We start from the raw sequence: 18,501 nt of genomic DNA, 5'->3' as shown, positions 1-18,501 counted from the left end.
CTGAGTGGGAACCGTGTGCCATGGTTCTCCTGGGCCACCACACCCAATCCCAGGTCCTGATTCATGTATCTACAATGGGACTTGGAGGCATCCTCCCTATAGCTACCCTGTGAAATAGAGTGGTGTAAGCGACGGGCCTGGTTGAGAAAGGGTTTGCCTGTGACATGCATTAATGGCCTGAAAGCCATCCAACTATACAGCACCTTCAGGAAGATCTTTGTCCTCCCCATCTTCCAATCTCCACCGACTCCAATCACTGATTCGGCGATCTGTTTGCAGCACAAGTGGGCTTTCTCCTGCAATTATAAATCGGAAAAGTAAACAGTGATGCGGGAATAGAGTGTGATACAAACAGCAACATCACTGCTTGGCCAGACTGATCTACTGTGATTGCGATGCCACAAGGTGCTGTGACAATAAGGGGCGGATTTTCGGCTCCTCTCTGTTCCATTTATTCGCCCCAGAGCCACGGCAATGGCAGTGGTGAGGTGTTCTGGGCGGGCGGTCAGCCTCCAATGCTCCGCCCGGAAGAGCTGTGCCCAGTGAGCAACGCCCCTGGTTGCGACACCGGCGCGAGTGTGAGCCCCTGCCTGACGTGTCCACCCCGCAGTGTACCCCGCACTGACCACCTGGGAAATCGGGCAGCCAACCATCCCGACAGCGAAGAGGTGAGTAATGGACTCCTAAGGTAAGTGTGATTGCTTTTTCTTTGAATTTTTGGGGCAATTTGTGTTGTGGTGATGTGGGCAATGTCTTGGGAATGTTTTTGTGGGGGGCTTTTTAGGTTCCCCCCCACCGGAGCACTCCCGGCCCGGGCTCTTTAGCTCGGGAGTTTCCCATCCTAGCGTCACGAGAGGTGTACAACACCTCTCTTAGTGCTGCGCCCCCTGATTCAGGGCCCAGCTGCCCAAACATACCGACTGAGGGCCAAACTGTTCCCAGGTGCAAACTTTACCGCCCCACTGCCATTATCGCCCCAAAAACATCAAAGCCAAAAATCCAGCCCGTATGCTTCACTTCACCGGGAATCAGTTGAATCTGGTGCTGTATTAACTCCTACCTCAGATTGCTGCTAATGGCTAGAAATTTCTCTGCGGGATAATTCAGCCCAGAGGGAAAGTGAAGTCCAATACGGAGGAAACAGCTGTGTCTGATAGCCTGGAGTAATAGTGTGGATTCGGTGGGGAACTGACGCTGGCTTGTGAAAGCGGCCTCAGCCATGCACTAGCCACAGAACACAGGGTGATAGCACTGCTCGAGAGCTGGAGTTGGAGCAGGAGGAGGAACGGGAACACGCAGAGACTGAACTGAAACAAACAGAAAGAGGATATGGGACAATGGGGGTAGCTGAGACCAATCTCAGAGTGACACCGAGTAAACCACAGGCTCTCCTACTGAGGTCATCTCACAAGCACCATGCAAGTGCTCAGGGCACATGCTACCATTGACGCTTCTGTGGACCACGTAACTGCACGAGAGGCGAGAACGGAAGACCACACATAGGGAATGGAGAAGGCCCCTCAGCCCATTTGAACCCATCATGCAATAATACCAACCGACATGTCGCCCCATTACAGAATCCAGCAAGAGTCACATTCTTCCTATTTACCTGTTAAAGCTGACCATTACCTGAACTCTGACCTTCGCCTGAACTCTGACCCGCGACTGAATTCTGATCCTCGCCTGAATTCTGACCCTCGCCTGAACGCTGACCCTCACCTGACCTCTGACCCGCGCCTGAATGCTAACCCTCGCTGTTATGTATGCAATAAAGGTTCAAACTGAGAAAGGTACAACCTTGGCTCTGCTTTATTTAGGCCCAAAGTGCCTGACTCTCAAAATGGCTGGCCTTTTATATCTGAGCAGCACCATGACCATACCAGCGATCCATTTGAGACCATGACCATAGTTCAACACATATACAGGATCATTAACAGAAATCTCATGTGACACAGTTGCGCGATTGTGGTACCCTTGTTGACTTTGTCTTCTGTATTCAATATGATTATTTCAATCCGGGTGTACCAGAGATAGCTTGGTCTTAAAACCTCTTTTCATCATGAGTTCAGCAGGCGAGACCTCTGTGAGTGTGTGGGGTCTTGTCCTGTAACTCAGCAGTATGCAGGACACGCGAGTCTGCAGTGACCCTTGGGTTACTCTCCTCATGCTTTGCTTGATAATTTCTACTGCACGTTCAGCTTGCCCGTTGGACGCAGACTTGAACGGTGCTGACCTTATATGTTTTATGCCATTATGTTTCACAAACTCCTGACACTCCTGATTGGTGAAGCACGACCCATTGTCGCTCACCACTATGTCAGGCAGACCATGTGTCACAAACATGACATTGAGATTCTGTATGGTTGCCGTGGATGTGCTGGATGACATGATTATATATTCTATCCACTTCGAATAAGCATCCACCACCACTAAAAACATCTTGCCCAGGAAGAGACCTGGAAATTCTACATGGATCCTGGATCAAGGTTTGGATGGCCACGACCATAGACTCAGCGGCGATTCCGCTGGTGCTTTGCTGAGCTGCATGCAAGTATTGCACTGTTGCACGCATGCTTCCAGCTCAGAATCAATTCCTGGGCACCATACACGGGACCTGGCAATGGCCTTCATCATCGCTATACCCGGATGTGTGCTGTGTAACATGCACGAACTTCTCTCTCCCTTTCTTGAGCACTACAACGTGATTGCCCCACAATATGCAATCTGCTTGAATAGCCAGTTCATCCTTGCGACGAATGTATGCTTTGGCCTCCTCGCACATTTACTTAGGTATGGCAGACCAATCCCCTTTGAGGATGCAACTCTTTATCACCGATAAAATCAGGTCCTGGCTGGTCCAGGTCTTAAATTGTTGAGCTGTGACAGGGGTACCTTCACTCTCAAAAGCATCCATGATTAACATTAAATCTGCCGGTTGTGGCATTCCACCTCCGGTGTGGGCAACGGCAACCGGCTCAAAGCATCGGCACAATTCTCTGTGCCAGGTCTGTGGCGAAAGACATAATCATAAGCAGATAATGTCAGCGTCCAACTTTGGATGCGGGATGTAGCATTGTTATTGATACCTTTGCTTTCGGAAAACAATGAAATGAGCGGCTTGTGATCAGTCTCGAATTCGAACCTCAGACCGAACAGGTATTGATGCATTTTTTTAACACCGTACACACACGCTAAAGCTTCTTTTTCTACTATGCTGTAGGCTCTGTAGGATGCATACGCGACAGGTTGAAGTTTCACCGACTCATTGGCTTGTTGGAGTACGCAACCAATTCCATATGACGCGGCTTCACAGGCCAAAACCAAACATTTATATGGGTCATAATGTGCAGCTTGTTCGAGCAAAGCACATTGGTGGCTTTCTTGAAAGCTCTGTCTTGCGATGCGCCTCACACTCAGTTGTTGCCTTTTCCCAATAGCATGTGCAGTGGTTCTAGTAAGATGCTCAATTTAGGTAGGAAGTTACTAAAGTCGTTGAGTAAACCCAGGAACGAACGCAGCCCCGTCACGTTCTGTGGCTTGGGTGCATTCTTGATGGCTTTGGTTTTCACATCAGTAGGTTTGATGCCATCAGCGGCAATTTTCCTCCCGAGGAATTCGACCTCCGGTGCCATGAAGACGCACTGCGAGTGTTTAAGTCTGAGTCCCACTCTATCCAAACGCAGTAGAACCTCTTCCAGGTTGTTCAGATGTTCCTTGGAGTCATGACCGGCAATCAGGATGTTATCTTGGAACATGACGGTTCCAGGAATATTGCTGCAGCCGAGCGAATTCCGAAAGGGCACCTGTGGTAAGTAAACAATCCTTTGTGCTTGTCAATACATGTAAGTCTCTTCGACATCTCGACCAACTCCTGTGTCCTATAGGCCAACGTCAAATCCAGTTTTGTGAATGACTTCCCTCTGGCTAGCGTCACAAACAAGTCATCAGCCTTCGGTAACGGGTACTGATCTTGTTTCGAAACCCTGTTGATCGTAGCCTTGTAGTCTCCACAGATTCTGACTGTGCCATCACTTTTCAGCACAGGAACAATGGGGCTGGCCCATTCATTAAATTCGACCAGTGATATGATCCCTTCATGCTGGAGTCTGTCCAGTTTAATTTCGACCTTCTCCCTCATCATATACAGCACTGCCCGAGCTTTATGACAGATGGGTCTTGCATCTGAGTCCGTGTGGATCTGCACCTTGGCTCCGGTGAAGTTGCCGATACCCGGTTCGAACAGCAAGGGGAACTTGCTCAATACTTGGGCACATGTATCTTCCTCCGAGGACAATGCCTTTATGTCGTTCAAGTCGCATCTGATTTTCTCCAACCAGCTCCTGCCGAGTACCGTTGGGCCATTACCTGGAACAATCCACAGCAGTAGTTCGTGAACCGCACCGTTATATGACACGTTAATTTGTGCACTGCCAATCACTTTTATCAGTTCTTTGGTTTATGTACGCAGCTTGGCGTTAACAGGGCTCAACCTGTGCCTCACAGTCTTAGTATCCCACAGCTTATAAAATGCCCTCTCGTTAATGATCGATTGACTCGCCCCCGTGTCCCGTTCCATCGATACCGGTATCCCTTTAAGCTTCACATTAATCAAAATTGGTTCACTCTTGGTTATGAAGGAGTACAGTCCATACATTTCCTCCTCTGGCATCTCGGATTGTGTATCCGGATCCGTGCGAGTCAGACTCTCATCCTCCAGGTGGTGTGTCGCAGCTCGCTTGCTCCTCTGCGAATACTTGCACTGGAGATGCTCCACTCTCAGACAGCCTTTGCAACTATATTGCTTAAATCGGCACTGCTGGTGCCGATGATTTCCCCCACAACACCAACACGGAGAAGTCGGATGCATTCCCGCTGGCGGACTTTGGACAGCCACAGGTTTTGCGAATGCAGCCGGATAGGCCCTGCCATGTGATGCTCTGCCGAACGCCGAATCAATCGGATTTCCAGTACTTGCCGAGGTTCGGTTCTTCACCGCTATTTGCTTTAGACTCCTGGCCGTCGTCATACATGATTGAGCGATCTGGATGGCCCTTTTTAAATCCAACTCCTCCACCACCAGAAGTTTGCGCAGGATCACCTCGTGATTGATACCGATAACAAAGAAGTCCTGCAGCATGTCTGCCAACACCTTCCCGAGCTTGCACGGTCCCGCTAGACGTCTCGGGTCGGCAGCGAATTCCACCACGCTCTGGCCCTCTGATCAAATGTGTGTATAAAACCTGTACCTCGAGATGATGTTGCCGTCGTCTGGCTTGAGGTGCTCCCGTACCAATGTACACAACTCCTCGTACGTTTTCTCTGTTGGATCACTAGGCATGAGTAGATTCTTTATCAGATCAGATCTTTGAACCGCACACAGTGAGGAACACGGCCCAGCGCCAATCTGCATCATTGACACCCTTCATTTTGTTGGCCATGAAGTATTGGTTCAAATAGCTCACACAGTCTGCCCAATCTTCTCCCTCCATGAATCGCTCTAAAAATCCAATCGTGCTCATTTTGCAAACAAAGCTTCTCGTCGCCAAATGTTATGTATGCAATAAAGATTCAAACTGAGTACTGTTTAACTAAGCAAGGTACAACCTTGGCTCTACTTTATTTAGGCCCAAAGTGCCTTGTGATATCTTCACAGAGCACAAGCACACAAAGCTTCCAACAGGCAGCTCTCTCTTGTGGAAGCCTCGGAATCTGTCTGGTTCTGTTTATTATTAACTCTACAGTTGCAGTACACAATACGTCCACATCCACAGTGTGGAGCTACAAACATTACAAGCTTACAGACATTACACTTCTCCCTCCTTAATGAAGAAGTTATTATAACAAACATCATACATAACACCGGATATAAACTTTTTTTTTCCATATTTACAAATTTAACTTTACCACTTGTTTTCTGTTTCAAAGAGGATACCTTCGCTTTCAAACAGAACCTGGTGGCGATTTCACACTCATTCGAGGCTCATCCTGAGGAACGTTTTCCTCCACAAAATTTCCTTGATTTTCATTTGAACTCACTCTAACTTCAGGCTCTTTGTTTTCCTGACTCGAACTCAGACTTTCATTCTGATTCTCTCCTGGATTTGTTTCCAGTACATTGGATTTAGGATTTGCTACTGGTATATCAAAACTATCTGATGAGTCAGAAATAATTGAATCATTCCCACCTTCAACTCCTTCCATGTCTGTAGGTAAAATATAATCAATATGAACAAACCTAACCTGTCCATTATCAAACATCTTTACCAAATATGTGCGAGGACCACATATCTTCACCACTCTTCCGGGTAACCACTTGAACCATTTATGATGATGGTTCTTCACTCTCACCTTCTGGTTTAATTTCACATTTCTCTCTTTTACTCTACCTCTATCATGATTCTCTTTCTGTCTTAATTGTGTCTCCTCTGCAGACTGTGCCAAATTTGGTTTTAACAACAAGAATCTGGTTCGTGGCTGTCGTTTGAGAAACAACTCTGCTGGTGTATGAGGAGTATTTCAATATGTAATCAAAAAATTAGCCAATTTGTGATCCAATGACAACTGTCGTTTCCTTGGATTTGGATCTAACATTTGTTTTATGAGGGTACGTTTTACAATTTGTACAGTGCGCTCTGCTGCACCATTCGAAGCAGGATGGTATGGTGGAACCTTGGCATGTTTCACACCATTTTTGCTCGTGAATTGTGAAAATTCTTCTGAACGAAATTGTGGTCCATTATCCAAAACAATCTCTTCAGGGAGGCCAAATGAAGAAAATAATTTTTGCAAAATGTCCAATGTTTTACTTGTTGTTATTTTCCACATTGGAAACACCTCAACCCACTTCGAATGGCTATCAATCACAATGAACAACTGTTGTCCTAACTCAGCAAAATCACACTCTGAGAGGCCATTTCCATGGCTGCAATGGTACTGGTGGTGGTTGCTTGCTTACCGATTGACATGTCGTACACTGACTCACGATGTACTCTATATCTTTATCAAGACCTGGCCACCATAAATAACTGCGTGCAAAACTCTTGGTCAAGCACATTCCCAGGTGCTGGTCATGGAGGTCTCCTAATAATTTGGACCTGAATTTATTTGGTATAACCACTCTTGCACCCCACATGATACAATCTTTATCGACTGATAATTCATTCCTACGAATGAAGAATGGATGTGTATCTTTATCTGTTACCTGGTTTGGCCATCCATTTGCAATATACTCATATACCTTTGACATCACTGGGTCACGTTTGGTTGCTTCTCTTCAGCTATGACTGTCAGTTCATCAATGTATGAAAAATAAAACACTTCTTCCCTATCGGGTGTGACTTGTGATGGGGAAGGCAATCTTGACATTGCATCAGCATTACTGTGATCAGCTGATCGTCCCTGTATTTAATATCATATGTATATGCTGACAAAATCAAAGCCCATCTCTGCATTCAGGCTGCAGCTAATGTTGGAACTGGGGACTTTGGATGGAGGATTGCTGTTAGGGGTTTATGGTCTGTAACGATGGTAAACTTACGACCATACAAGTATTTGTGAAACTTCTTGACCCCAAAAATTAATACCAAAGCTTCCCTTTCAATTTGTGCATAATTACTCTCACTGGCACAGAGTGCATGAAGCAAAAGCAATTGGTCTCTCCTCCCCACTACATGATACATGAGAGATCACTGCCCCAACTCCATATGGAGAGGCATCACATGCTAGCTTAATCTCCTTAGATATGTCATAGTGAACTAACATGGTGCTCTCTACCAATTTGCTTTTACACTCCTTGAGTGCTGTATCGCATTCTTTTGACCACTTCCAATGGACCTGTTTTTTCAATAGGTCATTCAGTGGATGTAATACTGTAGCCAAATTTGGTAGGAACTTCCCATAATAGTTCAAAAGACCCAAGAATGAACAAAGTTCAGTGATATTCCTGGGAGTGGGTGCATTTCTAATTGCATTCAATTTTTCCATGGTTGAATGTAAACCATCTTTGTCGACTCTGTACCCTAAGTACTCCACTGAGTTTTTAAATAACTCACACTTACGAGTAGACACTCGTACTCTGTGCTTCTCTAGCCGTTTGAGGACTTCATTTAATATGTTATTATGAATTTGCATATTTGGTGCTGAAATTAGTATGTCATTCAAATAACATATTACCCCTTCAATACCTTGCAAAATCTGGTTCATCAAACCTTGGAATATGGCTGGGTGGAAGACACTCCAAATGTTAGCGTATTAAATTTTATATAGGCCTAGATGAGTATTTATAGTCAAACATGACTTGGACTCCTCATCTAGTTCAAGCTGTAAGTAGGCATTCGTAAGACCCAGTTTTGAGAAGATCTGACCACCTGTCAGTGTTGTGAACAAATCTTCTATATTCGACAATGTATTAGGGACATTACCCTCTAGAACCTGGTTTACGGTTACTTTATAATTACCACACAATCTTACCTTACCATCGGACTTAGGTACAATAACAATGGGTGAAGCCCAATTACATCGATCAATCTTACAAATAATGTTCTGAATCTCTAGTCTTTTGATTTCTTGCTCAACTTTCTCCTTGAGTGCATATGGTACGGAACGTGGCTTGTAGTAAACCGATCTAGCGTCCTTCTGTACCCAGACACTCGACTTGAAACCTTGGATCGGACTGCCCGATTCACAGAACACCTTCGGATACTTCTTGATAACCTCATCCATTGATGAAAATCTCGCTTCCACACAGGAAATCTTACTCCAATCCAGCTTCAGTGAGCTCAACCAATTTCTTCCTAGTAAGGCAGACTTGCCTCCCTTCACCGGAGTCAGTGAATCACACGTGAGAACATTGTATCACTGGTACGGTGATACAACCTACCACAGGAATTTTCTCTCCCGAGTAGCCTCGCAGCTCTATCTTGGATTTCTCCAGTTGGCAATCACGCAATTTGTCGAGGTACAGCGACTCTAGTACTACACTTACGGATGCACCTGTGTCAATTTCCATTGGTATCTTGAATCCCGCAACATCTATGTGGATTTTGATGCTTTCCGAATCGCTGTCCGTTAACCTTGTGCTCCTGCTGACGTGTAACTCTAACATCTCCTCATCCTGTTGTTGTTCTTCCATGCTATGTAGTCTCTTGGGATTTCTACTCATAGCTTTGAACACTGGACTCATAGCTGTAAAAACTGGTTTACCTTTCAGTCGGCATGCCTTCACAAGATGCCCAGTCTTTCTGCAGAAGAAACACTCTGCCTTCATGTATGGACAACTTTGAGCAATGTGTTGTCCCAGGCACCTATAGCACGATTTCGACGCTCTGTTAGAATTTCCAGTTTCTGAGACTTTGGGCCCCCACCATCTTTTACTTTGAACCTGCAGGTGATTTACCTCGGTTGACTGACGACCGTAATTATTATTTCATTCTCGGGAATATTGTTCGGCCATGCCCATTGACCTCGCTGTCTGACAAGCAATCTCAAAAGTCAAGTCATCCGTCGTCAATAACTTCCTTCTGATCGCATCATTTTTCACCCCACAAACAAAACGATCCCGTAATGCTCGGTTTTGAAAGTTTCCAAAATTACAGTGCATTGATAGCTTTTTTAATGCTATGATGTAATCACTGATTCTTTCATCGGCCTTTTGATTCCGAATCCCGAAACGATAGCTTTCAACAGTTTGGGGTTATAATGCTGCTCCAGCTTCATTAAAATCTCTAAGTGTTGTGTCCTTTGGCTCGTCAGGCACAAACAGATTTACAAGAGTTTCGTACAATGCCGGACCCGCCTCCGGTAAGAAGATCGCTTCCTTACATTCTGGACTGCATTGTCTGGGACTTCGATTATGTTATTTGCAGTGAAATACATTTCTAGCCAATCCACATATGCTTTAAAACGTTCCTGGTCGTGTCTATATTCCCCCAAATGTCCGATTACACCTGCCATTTTAATCTCTAGCTGTTCACACTGTGTGCTGTATTTTACCTCGGATTTTGTAGCTTTTTTCCAAAGACAGAAACTTCCAAAGTCTCTCTGTCGGATGGCTGAATCCTTCCCCAACAAAATTTAAGCTTTAAATCATCCAAAAAATCCCATCTCATCGCCAAATGTGATATCTTCACAGAGCACAAGCACACACAGCTTCCAACATGGCAGGAAGCTCTCTCTCAGAAGCCTCCGGAATCTGCCTGGTTCTGTTTATTATTAACTCTGCAGTTGCAGCACACAATACGTCCACATCAACAGTGTGGAGCTACAAACATTACAAGCTTACAGACATTACATGCCTGACTCTCAAAATGGCTGGCCTTTTATACCTGAGCAGCACCATGTGCGTGCTGCTCAGTGGCCTCCAACAATGATGCCATCTGGTGGCTACAAACAGAATGTACATACATGACACTCGCCTGAACTCTGTCCATTGCCTGAACTCTGACCCGCGCCTGAACTCTGACCCGCGCCTGAACGATGTCACTGTCAAGTTGAGGTTGACTTGTCTGCAGCACTATGAGTGGATACAATCTTCTGACATTTTGATAGATCGAGAAACCTATTGCCAAAGGTCAATCCCAAGTCCTCCATGGATCTGATGAGCAGCCTAGAGACTGCAGAGTACCCGTTCTCACGTGTGATTCACTGACTCCATCCTGGACCCTTACTTATGCAGGCACCAGCCGAGATACACTCACTCGGGAGGGTGCAAATACTGATTCAGAGGGAATATTACAGGGCAAAACACAGAGCACCAGCGAGCAGGAGGAGCTGGGGGAGACACTGAGGAACCAGGTTCTGTCCATGGCGGGAGGGGGTTTAGGAACGACTGCCCTCGGTGGGGGAGTCCAGGGACGCACAGCTCAGGGACTCGGTCCTCAAAATAACTATAATTTGGAAGCATGGATCTGATGTGCAGGCTGTGAACACATTGTCCACTCATGTTGGAGCTGGTGGTTAAGTTAGAGGAGTCCACCACCATCTCCGTCACTAACCAGGAGGTATGTGAGAGCGTGCACAACACTATGGTGGGCGTGGCCACCCAGGAGATGTCGGCGGCACTGTCAGGGGGAAGTACTCAGGACAATTGTTGCTACTAGAGTGGCAGCCACAACTGCTTGCATAGATTCCTTGCATGACGTCAAAGAAAAGACTACAGCTCAGGGCTTTCCACATTTAATTGAGCCAATTTGACCTGTTCTCACACAGGCCATTACTCCAACAGAGAATATGCCCAGCACAAGTGGAATGCAAGGAGTGGACTGCTTCTCATGGCAGTGGTATTGCAGCAATAGAAACATAGAAAATAGGTGCAGGAGTAGGCCATTCGGCCCTTCTAGCCTGCACCGCCATTCAATGAGTTCATGGCTGAACATGCAACTTCAGTACCCCATTCCTGCTTTCTCACCATACCCCTTGATTCCCCTAGTAGTAAGGACTTCATCTAACTCCTTTTTGAATATATTTAGTGAATTGGCCTCAACAACTTTCTGTGGTAGAGAATTCCACAGGTTCACCACTCTCTGGGTGAAGAAATTCCTCCTCATCTCAGTCCTAAATGGCTTCCCCCTTATCCTTAGACTGTGTCCCCTGGTTCTGGACTTCCCCAACATTGGGAACATTCTTCCTGCATCTAACCTGTCTAACCCCGTCAGAATTTTAAACGTTTCTATGAGGTCCCCTCTCATTCTTCTGAACTCCAGTGAATACAAGCCCAGTTGATCCAGTCTTTCTTGATAGGTCAGTCCCGCCATCCCGGGAATCAGTCTGGTGAACCTTCGCTGCACTCCCTCAATAGCAAGAATGTCCTTCCTCAGGTTAGGAGACCAAAACTGTACACAATACTCCAGGTGTGGCCTCACCAAGGCCCTGTACAATTGTAGCAACACCTCCCTGCCCTTGTACTCAAATCCCCTCGCTATGAAGGCCAACATGCCATTTGCTTTCTTAACCGCCTGCTGTACCTGCATGCCAAGCTTCAATGACTGATGTACCATGACACCCAGGTCTCGTTGCACCTCTCCTTTTCCTAATCTGTCACCATTCAGATAATAGTCTGTCTCTCTGTTTTTACCACCAAAGTGGATAACCTCACATTTATCCACATTATACTTCATCTGCCATGCATTTGCCCACTCACCTAACCTATCCAAGTCGCTCTGCAGCCTCATAGAATCCTCCTTGCAGCTCACACTGCCACCCAACTTAGTGTCATCCGCAAATTTGGAGATACTACATTTAATCCCCTCGTCTAAATCATTAATGTACAGTGTAAACAGCTGGGGCCCCAGCACAGAACCTTGCGGTACCCCACTAGTCACTGCCTGCCATTCTGAAAAGTCCCCATTTACTCCTACTCTTTGCTTCCTGTCTGACAACCAGTTCTCAATCCATGTCAGCACACTACCCCCAATCCCATGTGCTTTAACTTTGCACATTAATCTCTTGTGTGGGACCTTGTCGAAAGCCTTCTGAAAGTCCAAATATACCACATCGACTGGTTCTCCCTTGTCCACTCTACTGGAAACATCCTCAAAAAATTCCAGAAGATTTGTCAAGCATGATTTCCCTTTCACAAATCCATGCTGACTTGGACCTATCATATTACCTCTTTCCAAATGCACTGCGATGACATCCTTAATAATTGATTCCATCATTTTACCCACTACCGATGTCAGGCTGACCGGTCTGTAATTCCCTGTTTTCTCTCTCCCTCCTTTTTTAAAAAGTGGGGTTACATTGGCTACCCTCCACTCCATAGGAACTGATCCAGAGTCAATGGAATGTTGGAAAATGACTGTCAATGCATCCACTATTTCCAAGGCCACCTCCTTAAGTACTCTGGGATGCAGTCCATCAGGCCCTGGGGATTTATCGGCCTTCAATCCCATCAATTTCCCCAACACAATTTCCCGACTAATAAGGATTTCCCTCAGTTCTTCCTCCTTACTAGACCCTCCGACCCCTTTTATATCCGAAAGGTTGTTTGTGTCCTCCTCAGTGAATACCGAACCAAAGTACTTGTTCAATTGGTCCGCCATTTCTTTGTTCCCCGTTATGACTTCCCCTGATTCTGACTGCAGGGGACCTATGTTTGTCTTTACTAACCTTTTTCTCTTTACATATCTATAGAAACTTTTGCAATCCGTCTTAATGTTCCCTGCAAGCTTCTTCTCGTACTCCATTTTCCCTGCCCTAATCAAACCCTTTGTCCTCCTCTGCTGAGTTCTAAATTTCTCCCAGTCCCCGGGTTCTCTGCTATTTCTGGCCAATTTGTATGCCACTTCCTTGGCTTTAATGCTATCCCTGATTTCCCTTGATAGCCACGGTTGAGCCACCTTCCCTTTTTTATTTTTACGACAGACAGGAATGTACAATTGTTGTAGTTCATCCATGCGGTCTCTAAATGTCTGCCATTGCCCATCCACAGTCAACCCCTTCAGTATCATTCGCCAATCTATCCTAGCCAATTCACGCCTCATACCTTCAAAGTTACCCTTCTTTAAGTTCTGGACCATGGTCTCTGAATTAACTGTTTCATTCTCCATCCTAATGCAGAATTCCACCATATTATGGTCACTCTTCCCCAAGGGGCCTCGCACAACGAGATTGCTAATTAATCCTCTCTCATTACACAACACCCAGTCTAAGATGGCCTCCCCCCTAGTTGGTTCCTCGACATATTGGTCTAAAAAACCATCCCTTATGCACTCCAGGAAATCCTCCTCCACCGTATTGCTTCCAGTTTAGTTAACCCAATCTATGTGCATATTAAAGTCACCCATTATAACTGCTGCACCTTTATTGCACGCACCCCTAATTTCATGTTTGATGCCCTCCCCAACATCACTACTACTGTTTGGAGGTCTGTACACAACTCCCACTAACGTTTTTTGTCCTTTGGTATTCTGCAGCTCTACCCATATAGATTCCACATCATCCAAGCTAATGTCCTTCCGAACTATTGCCTTAATTTGCTCCTTAACCAGCAATGCTACCCCACCTCCTTTTCCTTTTATTCTATCTTTCCTGAATGTTGAATACCCCTGGATGTTGAGTTCCCAGCCCTGATCATCCTGGAGCCACGTCTCCGTAATCCCAATCACATCATATTTGTTAACATCTATTTGCACAGTTAATTCATCCACTTTATTGCGGATACTCCTTGCATTAAGACACAAAGCCTTCAGGCTTGTTCTTTTAACACCCTTTGTCCTTTTAGAATTTTGCTGTACAGTGGCCCTTTTTGTTCTTTGCCTTGGGTTTCTCTGCCCTCCACTTTTCCTCATCTCCTTTCTGTCTTTTGCTTTTGCCTCCTTTTTGTTTCCCTCTGTCTCCCTGCATTGGTTCCCATCCCCCTGCCATATCAGTTTAAATCCTCCCCAACAGCACTAGCAAACACTCCCCCTAGGACATTGGTTCCGGTCCTGCCCAGGTGCAGACCGTCCGGTTTGTACTGGTCCCACCTCCCCCAGAACCGGTTCCAATGCCCCAGGAATTTGAATCCCTCCCTGTTGCACCACTGCTCAAGCCACGTATTCATCTGCGCTATCCTGCGATTCCTACTCTGACTATCACGTGGCACTGGTAGCAATCCCGAGATTACTACTTTTGAGGTCCTACTTTTTAATTTAGCTCCTAGCTCCTTAAATTCGTTTCGTAGGACCTCATCCCTCTTTTTACCTATGTCGTTGGTACCAATGTGCACCACGACAACTGGCTGTTCTCCCTCCCTTTTTAGAATGTCCTGCACCCGCTCCGAGACATCCTTGACCCTTGCACCAGGGAGGCAACATACCATCCTGGAGTCTCGGTTGCGGCCGCAGAAACGCCTATCTATTCCCCTCACCATTGAATCCCCAATCACTATTGCTCTCCCACTCTTTTTCCTGCCCTCCTGTGCAGCAGAGCCAGCCACGGTGCCATGAACTTGGCTGCTGCTGCCCTCCCCTGATGAGTCATCCCCCTCAACAGTACCCAAAGCAGTGTATCTGTTTTGCAGGGGGATGACCACAGGGGACTCCTGCACTACCTTCCTTGCACTGCTCTTCCTGTTGGTCTTCCATTCCCTATCTGGCCGTGGATCCTTTCCCTGTGGTACGACCAACTCGCTACACGTGATACTCACGTCATTCTCAGCATCGTGGATGCTCCAGAGTGAATCCACCCTCAGCTCCAACTCCGCAACGCGGTCTGTCAGGAGCTGGAGGCGGATACACTTCCCGCACACGTAATCGTCAGGGACACCGGAAGTGTCCCTGAGTTCCCACATGGTACAGGAGGAGCATAACACCCGCCCGAGCTCTCCTGCCATGACTTAACCCTTATATACACTTAAATTGGCAACAACAATGTTAAAAGTTACTCACTGATATAGAAGAGAAAAAAGAAAAACTACTCACCAATCACCAGCCAATCACTTACCCTCTTGGCTGTGACGTCACCTTTTGATTTCTTTCTACTTCTTTTTTGCCTTCTCCCTGTAGCTGCACAAGTCACACCTTTTATAGGCCTCTCCACGCACCTCCTCGACGCTGCTCCCGACTGCCGCCGACGCTGGGCCCCGGACTCCCTGCTTGCCTTTTATAGGCCTCTCCACGCACCTCCTCGACGCTGCTCCCGACTGCCGCCGACGCTGGGCCCCGGACTCCCTGCTTGCCTTTTATAGGCCTCTCCACGCACCTCCTCGACGCTGCTCCCGACTGCCGCCGACTCTGGGCCCTGGACTCCCTGCTGTGCCTTTTATAGGCCTCTCCACGCACCTCCGACGCTGCTCCCGACTGCCGCCGATGTACCCCCTCCAATAGCAGCACAGCAGGGATCGTTGATCTGGACGCAGTAAGCGTTGGACGCACAGTGACGTGACACCAGTAGCAGGTCCTACAAAGGCAGCAGCATCACTAAGCCATGTGGCACCACCATTCTGGGGGGCTCAATTGACACATTGCCAACCATCAAACTCACAACCTCCTGACAAAGAGATAGCAACACATAGGTCAGCTGTTGTTCAGTGGGCAGCACTCTCGCCTCTGAGTCAGAAGGTTGTGGGTTCAGATCCCACTCCAGGCACTTGAGCACATAAATCTAGGCTGACACTCCAGTGCAGTGCTGAGGGAGTACTGCACTGTCGGAGTGCCATCTTTTGGATGAGACATTAAACCGAGGCCCCATCTGCTCTCTCAGGTGGACATAAAAGATCCCATGGCACTATTTCAAAAAGCAGCTAATGTAACACCACTTTTTAAAAAAGGAGGGAGAGAAAGCGGGTAATTATAGACCGGTTAGCTTGACATCAGTAGTGGGGAAAATGTTGGAATCAATCATGAAGAACGAAATAGCAGCGCATTTGGAAAGCGGTGACAGGATCGGATCAAGTCAGTATGGATTTATGAAAGGGAAATCATGCTTGACAAATCTTCTGGAATTTTTTGAGGATGTAACTAGCAGAGTGGACAAGGGAGAACCAGTGGATGTGGTGTATTTGGACTTTCAGAAGGCTTTTGACAAGGTCCCGCACAAGAGATTGGTGTGCAAAGTCAAAGCACATGGTATTGAGGGTAATATACTGATGTGGATAGAGAACTGGTTGGCAGACAGGAAGCAGAGAGTCAGGATAAACGGATCCTTTTCAGAATGGCAGGCAGTGACTAGTAGAGTGCCGCAGGGCTCAGTGCTGGGACCCCAGCTCTTTACAATATACATTAACGATTTGGATGAAGGAATAGAGTGTAATATCTCCAAGTTTGCAGATGACACTAAACTGGGTGGCAGTGTGAGCTGTGAGGAGGATGCTAAGAGGCTGCAGGGTGACTTGGACAGGTTGGGTGAGTGGGAAAATGCATGGCAGATGCAGTATAATGTGGATAAATGTGAGATTATCCATTTTGAGGGCAAAAACACGAAGGCAGAATATTATCTGAATGGCGGCAGATTAGGAATAGGGGAGATGCAACGAGACCTGGGTGTCATGGTTCATCAGTCACTGAAAGTGGGCACGCAGGTACAGCAGGTGGTGAAGAAGTCAAATGGTATGTTGGCCTTCATAGCTAGGGGATTTGAATATAGAAGCAGGGAGGTCTTACTGCAGTTGTACAGGGCCTTAGTGAGGCCTCACCTGGAATATTGTGTTCAGTTTTGGTCTCCTAATCTAAGGAAGGACGTTCTTGCTATTGAGGGAGTGCAGCGAAGGTTCACCAGACTGATTCCTGGGATGGCAGGACTGACATATGAGGAGAGATTGGATCAACTGGGCCTTTATACACTGTAGTTTAGAAGGATGAGAGGGGATCTCATAGAAACATATAAGATTCTGACGGGACTGGACAGGTGAGATGCGGGAAGAATGTTCCCGATGTTGGGGAAGTCCAGAAACAGGGGACATAGTCTTAGGATAAGGGGTAGGCCATTTAGGACTCAGATGAGGAGAATCTTCTTCACCCAGAAAGTTGTTAACCTGTGGAATTCCCTGCCGCAGAGAGTTGTTGATGCCAGTTCACTGGATATATTTAAGAGGGAGTTAGATATGGCCCTTACGGCTAAGGGGATCAAGGGGTATGGAGAGAAAGCAGGAAAAGGGTACTGAAGGAATGATCAGCCATGATCTTATTGAATGGCGGTGCAGGCTCGAAGGGCTGAATGGCCTACTCCTGCATCTATTTTTCTATGTTTCTATGTTTCTATCCCCGGTGCCCTGGCCATTATTTATCCCTCAATCAAAATAATAAAAACAGATTATCTGGTCATTATCACATTACTGTTTGTTGGAGCTTGCTGTGCGCAAATTGGCTGCCGCATTTCGCACATTACAACAGTGACTACACTCCAAAAGTACTTCATTGGCTGTACAGTGCTTTGAGACATCCGGTGGTCGTGAAAGGCGCTATATAAATGCAAGTCTTTCTTTCTTTTTGGATGTAAGAGGTTAAAGTTCACATGTGAAAAGAGATTTACAGACAAAGGACTGGGATAGTGCTGAGAAGCAATTAGACAATATAATGAAAAGATAATCAGTAGATGTGGAAACCTTTAGGGATTGGTAAGTTTATTATTTTAATGGGTGCCCTCTATTCTCTCTTATTTGGTGATGAAGATTTGCAAGAGTCCTTGCCCTGATAAGATGTGAAATATCATCATCATCATAGGCAGTCCCTCGGAATCGCTTCCATTCTAAAAATGAGTCCTTGGGTGGCTGAACAGTCCAATACGAGAACCACAGTCCCTGTCACAGGTGGGACAGATAGCCATTGAGGGAAAGGGTGGGTGGGACTGGTTTGCCGCACGCTCTTTCCGCTGCCTGCGCTTGATTTCTACATGCTCTCGGCGATGAGACTCAAGGTGCTCAGTGCCCTCCCAGATGCACTTCCTCCACTTAGGGCGGTCTTTGGCCAGGGACTCCCAGGTGTCAGTGGGGATGTCGCACTTTATCAGGGAGGCTTTGAGGGTGTCCTTGTAACGTTTCCTCTGCCCAACTTTGGCTCGTTTGCCGTGAAGGAGTTCCGAGTAGAG

At 46.6% G+C, this 18,501-nt stretch overlaps 1 protein-coding gene across 1 annotated transcript in view; it reads right to left on the bottom strand.

Moving 5' to 3' along the window:
• Positions 1–18,501, bottom strand: part of LOC139265812 (unconventional myosin-VIIa-like) — a 440,714-nt gene that overhangs the window by 326,555 nt on the left and 95,658 nt on the right. Inside the window, exon 17 of the mRNA XM_070883263.1 lies at positions 204–296. Coding sequence (XP_070739364.1) covers positions 204–296 — 93 coding nt within the window. The remainder of the gene's footprint in view (positions 1–203; positions 297–18,501) is intronic.

The sequence above is a fragment of the Pristiophorus japonicus genome, chromosome 6, assembly GCF_044704955.1.
Source record: "Pristiophorus japonicus isolate sPriJap1 chromosome 6, sPriJap1.hap1, whole genome shotgun sequence".
Classification (NCBI taxonomy): Eukaryota; Metazoa; Chordata; class Chondrichthyes; family Pristiophoridae; genus Pristiophorus; species Pristiophorus japonicus.
Note: the sequence above shows the minus strand (reverse complement) of the source record. Positions and strands in the feature narration are given on the sequence as shown.